General features: G+C 35.1%; 1 protein-coding gene across 1 annotated transcript in view; it reads right to left on the bottom strand.

Moving 5' to 3' along the window:
- The window catches only part of LOC103267432 (MICOS complex subunit MIC27-like), a 71523-nt gene that overhangs the window by 3658 nt on the left and 60901 nt on the right, over positions 1-6964 (bottom strand). Inside the window, exons 5-7 of the mRNA XM_021716055.1 lie at positions 6366-6485; positions 3499-3553; positions 990-1088 (exon numbers count right to left, since the gene is read on the bottom strand). Of these exons, the coding sequence (XP_021571730.1) occupies positions 990-1088; positions 3499-3553; positions 6366-6485 (274 nt within the window). The remainder of the gene's footprint in view (positions 1-989; positions 1089-3498; positions 3554-6365; positions 6486-6964) is intronic.

Below are 6964 nucleotides of genomic sequence, written 5' to 3'. Positions count from 1 at the left end.
CAGCCACTGCACTCCAGTCTGGGCAACAGAGCGAGACTTCAACTCAAAAAAAAATCAAAAATTAAAAAAATAAAATAAAAACATATACTCTAATTTTTTTGGTAGTTAGAGACTCAAGATTCTTGTATTTTATTTTATTTTTTTTGAGTTGGAGTCTCACTCTGTCGCCCAGACTGGAGTGCAGTGGCCGCTCCCGGCCACCGCAGCCTCGACCTGCTGGGCTCCGGCGATCCTTCCGCCCCAGCCTTCCGCGTAGCCGGAATTACAGGCATGCGCTACCACGCCCGGCTGATTTTTTTTTATTTATTGTAGAGATGAGGTCTCGCTGCCCAGGCAGGTCTCGAACCCGCGGGCTCAGGCAATCCACTCACCTCAGCCTCCCAAAGGCGCGGGATTACAGGCTGAGCCACCGAGCCCGGCTAGAGACTTAAGATCTTAAAAAAAAAAAAAAAGCTAGGAGACAAATTGAAAAATTACAATTTTAATAGAAACAGCTATATAAAAATTATCTTTACATTTTTTCTTTAAAATTATCATACAGTAAATTCATACAGCTCTAGCAATTTTAAAATATGCATACAGTCACATATCACCACCACAATTAGGATACAGAACAGTTGTTATATCATTCCTAAAATGTTCCCTTCTTCCCACTCCTAACCCCTAAGAATCACCAATTTTTTTCTCTGTCACTACAGTATTTTCTGTTTGTGAATGTCATCTAAATGAAATCATACACAGACTGGCTTCTCATTGTAGTTTTCACCTGCATTTCCCTAATGACTAACTATGTTGAACAATTTTTGGAATAGCTATAGTTTTAAAAACACAAAGTCTTTTTATAAAAGTAACATTTACGTTACTCTTTACCTTTTCACAGCAGCCCATCCTGATAATATCCAATAAAGCACACAAGGTATTTTCACAACAGTGAAGTCCAGCAATTAATATGATGGCATTAAAAAAGATAACATTTTTTAAAACCCTACCTTTTCTTGCTGAAACCAAGCCTGCCAATCCTGAAACTGTAATCACTCCCATTTTCGGAAGAAAATCTCGAGGAGGGTTCTTCAGATAGACATATGCATCTCAAGAAATCAGTTAAAAAATAATATAAATGTCTGACAACTATTGGAAATTCTATATAGTTATAATGCAGAAAGGTTAAAGAAATTTGCTAAGATAATTGTGGGTGGTTTAAACATTCTTCAAAAAAGCTATACAAAATGAGAGGCAGCCAAAAAAGCTAGTTATAATACTGATTACAAAATAAGTCATCCTTGCATAGTTGATTTAATGATATCTATTTTCTTTTCCCTTTTTTTTGTGCCAGGAAGCAGTTTTATTCGTGCCGGCACTGGTTCAGCAGATTCACATCCAAAGGCTGAACCCCGAGTGCAGGGGGGCACTGCCTATTATACAATTTTAGCTTCTTTGTTCCCCTGATAAAGGTTACATATTAGTAACATACAGGCTAATTGGGTATTTCACAGCTCAGGGGTACAGCAGAGTTACACATGCGCACTAGAGATCGGGGCTACATTCCTTTCTAATATGAATCTTTTAAGAAAGTTCTTATCTTATGATGCTAGAAGATCTCTTTCATTATTCTGGGAAGGCTTCATGCTAAGAGGGTCCCTACTCTGTCCTGGGAAGGCCTTTATCTTATTAGGCTTCAGGGAACGGCTCCCTGCCTCAAAACAACCAGATAATAAGATCTCGTGTCTGGTTTTTAATGCTTAACAAAAGCCTAGTACAAAAATAATATTGAGGAATAAAATTTAGGAAAACTTTAATTCCAAATTGAATTAACTCTCTGCCCCATCTGGAAAGTTTATAAAAATGCAGATTCCGAAGTCTACTTACTATCTGCAAAATCAGAATCTATAATTGGTCTGGGAATCTGTACTTGTAAAAACTTTCCCAGGTGATGCTGATAATCTGCCAGATTTGAGAGCATCCCTATGGGAATCCTAGTGGAGATCCTTCTTTAGGCATAAAAAATACTACCTTAGATATCTATTTTCTTAATGATAGAGGTGATTATTACTTTTTTTTTTTTTTGAGTTGGAGTCTCACTCAGTCGCCTAGACTGGAATGCAGTGGCCGCTCCCGGCCACCGCAGCCTCGACCTGCTGGGCTCCGGCGATCCTTCCGCCTCAGCCTTCCAAGTAGCCGGAATTACAGATGCACGCTACCACGCCCGGCTGATTTTTAGATTTATTGTAGAGATGAGGTCTCGCTGCCTAGGCGGGTCTCGAACCCGCCGGCTCAAGCAATTCACTCACCTCAGCCTCCCAAAGGCGCGGGATTACAGGCTGAGCCACCGAGCCCAGAAATTATTACTCTTTAAATATGATGTTAGAGAATGATCTTAATATGGATCAATATAAGGTAAATTCTAGATTGTATACATATTATATCCCTATAATGAACATACTTCTGCCCTTATCTGTTCAAACATTGGTAGGCACCAGTAAAAACTGAAATATTTTATTAAGGAGCTTTGAATAATAGTTTCAGGACACATGCAGCCACTAGACCTTGCTTGTCACTACTCCCCAATTAACTTCAGAGCAGCTGCTGCTCTTGATTAAAACCAATAGTCAGTGAGCCTAGGCAAAAATCAAATGAAGAGGGGGCAAAAGTCCGGATTTCTTGGCTTTCTATATATTTAAATTCCTTCTGGTTCCAAAAATACATTATTTTATCATAGTTATTTAATGGCAAACACATAATTAATTCTATTCCTTAAGATTAATGAGAGATATAATTTTTAATTCCTAATACATTAGATAATGATAACTCAAATACAGGTCATCAACTTCATGGAGACACAACATTTTTGCTGATCTTCTGTCCCCCATACTTATTTTAACAACCTGAATAAGCCCATAATATTAGGAAGCTATATCTGCTGCAAAACATTATTAACAACCTATAGAGTCAAATGCAATTGCTTTCTATCATTCACTTAAATATTCCAGGGATACCGATTGCTATAACGTTTTCTAGCAATCAATAGCAAAAAACGATGTATTTTAACAGCAAACAGCAGTTAATAATTATCAACGATGGAGATATGTTTTTAATTTATGCTTCATGATATATGATATAGATTTTGTAGTCAAAACAGACCTCAGTTTGAATCCTGGCACTGACATTTACTAACTATCCTTGATAACCTACTTAACCTTTCTAAACCACATTTTCCCCATCTGTAAAATGAAAATAATTATAGCACCAACACTCACAAAATTGTGACAAAAATTAAATTAGATAAATTATGTAAAATGCTTAGCAAAACAACTTAGCATATCTAAATTTGAAATTAATGGTTACTAGTGTTTCATTCAACAAACTGTTATACAGAGTGTCATTTAAGTTGGTAAAAGCATGATAATAGATAACATACCATGTTTATTTTTCTCATATTTAAATTTTGCAATTTAAAAACACAATAGAATATTTCTTATTATGAATGATTCCCTCACTTACCTTTTCCAAATTGTACTGAATCCATTATTCCATTTTTCATAAAGGCATAAAAACCCTACGCAAAAAGGGGGGGGAAGACATCTGTATTTTTAAAACTGCTGATAATTAGTTAAAATTGCCTACATCTCTGTGATTACATTAAAAAGCTGACTTAGCATTACACCCAAATCTAAATCCAGCTTTCCTATAGATTCACTATGAGTATACTTGCTTAACATAGCTTGTCTTCATTTCTTGCTTTTCATTCTATTTAACATGAATTACACGTTTATCATTTTCTTCATATAAATGCCCATAAGATAATCAGAGCAGCTCACAGGGAAGACATCGAAAAAAGTAAAGATTTATCATCTTATTTTATAATGTCCTAGAAAAATGAGTGAGATTTAAATAAAGCAAGAAGGGACATATATTCAGCTTAGAGGTAACATCTAATTAATAAAGATGCAACAGCAACATGTTTATAGAGGAAAAAAAGAACAAAAAGCCTAAAGAACAGTGCTTCATCTTAACCTCTTTTTCTTAGTGTGCATTCAAGTAATAAAAACCTAAACAAACATCTTATATAGACTAGTGTCCATGTTATTTTTAAACAGAAACATAAATTTTCTATAAATCAAGATTATATTAACCCATTGGAGGAATCAAAGCTTTAAAGCTAATCTTTCCTTTTACCTGTTTCTAACTAATTTATTGTATACAAGAAAGAGTGTTCAAATATTTATTGAGTGGTAGGTATTATCTCATTTGCATCAGAAGAAAAAGGAAGTCATAAAGTGATTTACTCATAATCATGCTGTACTATAATGAAAGAACTAGAAAACACAATCCAAACATATGGTTTCCTTCTCTGGACTAGCTGCTATGAAACCGTAGATAAAAACAAGAACAAAAGAGATTTTCAGAGCAAACAGAAATGTTTATATTAGACAGGAAAGAAATACATTTTTGTTATAGAGATATTTTGGTTCTGTCATTTTGCCTCAGATATTTTAATAGTAATCAGAAATGCAGAGGTACATGCTGGTTTAAAAGCTGTACAAATCAGCATAATCCCTAACTACTACTGAGTTATTTCTCTTTAGGAAATGTCTTGAGAAAATATCACCTTCAAAGTTAAAATACCTATTAATTAGTAGATTAGAAACAATTTAACTATTAAGGAAGAAAACTAATCATTTCTTTTGAAAATTTTCCTTAGCTGTGCTTAGGAATTCATTTTTGCCACTGGAGGTCACTGCTATCAACATTTCAAAACACTAAGGAGTAGGAGTAGGAATTGAGTTTGCTCTACATGATTCTAGGTTTAATGCAGAATATAATTTGAGCCAGATGTAATTTTTAAAGAGTAGATTATATTTTTAGGGGAAAATTAGAGAGGAAAAGTTTACATTGATGATAAAATGCATTTGAAAGTGCCCTTCTTCCACCTATTCATTTCAGCATAATAACAAAATAAAACATTCTTTTAGTCTTAAACTGGGTGACAGTTACAACAGCAATAGAAAGATCTCCCAGGAGCAATTTACCTCACTGAAGACAAATTTGAGAACACTATGGGAGATTAGCTCTCAGGAGACTTAAATGTGATTCATCCAGCTATTGGCATGTAGCATGATTCAGACCACAATTAGTCAAGATAGTTCCCTCTGAGATCAAACTATTAAGAGTGTGAAGTACAACTTGTACCATTAGAATCATATGACAAGCACAAGTTATCAAAAATAACATCATTTATTCATCAGATGTTCAAAAATATCATCTGGAATCGCCAGAGTTAATCTCCAGATTTGGTATTTCACCTAAGGATAGATTATTTTTCATAAACTCATTGGATTTCTTTTTTTAAAAATGCACAAAAACTAAAAAAAGCAAAAGGGTTTACAATCAGATAGGCTATATTTGGAAAAAAGTTATGTAGTTTTATGTTAGAATTATAAAAACACTGTTATCAACTTTATCATTAAGATACTGACATTGGAGATGTTGATGCTAACACCAGTACGTTTATGTGATGATAATGAAACATTAGTGTTGTATCAGCTTACTCCACCACTCTGCTGCTGATTAAAAGCTATGCATTAAAGTCAGGTGAATTTTACTTTGCCCAATAGCTGATTGTAGTCAGAAATGGTCTTGTGAGTTAACCCCAACAAGTGAACATTTTGCTTAGTCAAATATGGAATAATTCAGAAGTAATTTCAGAACTTCACGTAAAAAATAAACAATGCTTTGTACTTGCTAGGTGACATAAATGCTTGCTGACCTATGTTAATCTATGAAGCAGTGGTATTGTAGGTTAAAATATGGCCACAAATTATTTGCTACTACTCCTGCTGAAAGGTGGCATCTAATTCCTTTTCCTTTAAAATTGGGGACTGTCCTTAGTGACTTAACAAAAAAAAATGCTGCAGAAGTGACTTTCTTGGACATTTGATGATAGGTAAGAAGGTTAGCAAATTCTGCTTAAGGCCTCTTATAACAATGTCTTTAGGAGCCCTGAACTGCCTACGTAAGTTATCTAACTGGAGCCTACCACGCTTGAGAGGCCATGTGTAGGTGCTCAAGTCAAAGCTCCCAGCTGAGCCCAACCTTCCAGTCATCCTTAACAAGGTACCAGAGATGCAAATAAGGCTGTCTTGAATTCTTTAGATCAGCCTGTTTGCCAGATGAATACCACTGAGTCACCTGTCAATACCACATGCAACAGTAGAATCATTTGTCTGAAATCTGATCAAATATTTGAACCACAAAATAATAAGATGCAATATAATGGTTGCTGTTTTTAAGTCCCTACATTTCAGGGTAGTTTGTTAGACATCAATAAGGAAACTTCTGATATTAAACCACTATCAGAATTGACTTACCTTGCACCAGCCAATATAATGACCACTTGCAGTACGGATGGAAGCAAAGCCCATTTGTAAATGACCAGGCTGTTCTTCAACATATTTAGACTGGAGAGGTGGTGCAGTATATAAGGGGAGCTAGAGGCAAAAAAAAAAAAAAAAAAAAAAGTTCATATCAAAAACACAAAATAGTTGGACTGCCTGTTCCAAAAATATGGCAGAATAGAAATCCCCACCAACCTTCCTCCTAAAAACAACTAAAAATGCAGAGAAAATATTTTTCAACATATTTCATCAAAAAGGGTACTGCATAATGAACATTTGTATACCTAACCCTGAATTGTACCCCACATCTTCAAAATTAAAATTAAAAAAAAAAAATTTCAAATGCAGGGATGATGTGGCAAACCGGTTATAAAGACTATTCAAAGACCAGAAATTGAGTGATGCCACATATGACCTAGCGGCTCTACTCATAGGTGTATTTAGAGAAACTGCCATTCTTGCACACCTAGAGTGATGTACATTAACGTTCATAACAACATTTTTTTTTTTTTTTTTTTGATTTGGAGTCTCACTCAGTCACCCAGACTAGAGTGCAGTGGCCGCTTCCGGCC

Source organism: Carlito syrichta, unplaced genomic scaffold (assembly GCF_000164805.1).
Source record: "Carlito syrichta isolate Samal-C Ts95f unplaced genomic scaffold, Tarsius_syrichta-2.0.1 Scaffold308134, whole genome shotgun sequence".
NCBI classification, from domain to species: domain Eukaryota; kingdom Metazoa; phylum Chordata; class Mammalia; order Primates; family Tarsiidae; genus Carlito; species Carlito syrichta.
This window is presented reverse-complemented; position numbering and strand designations above follow the sequence as displayed.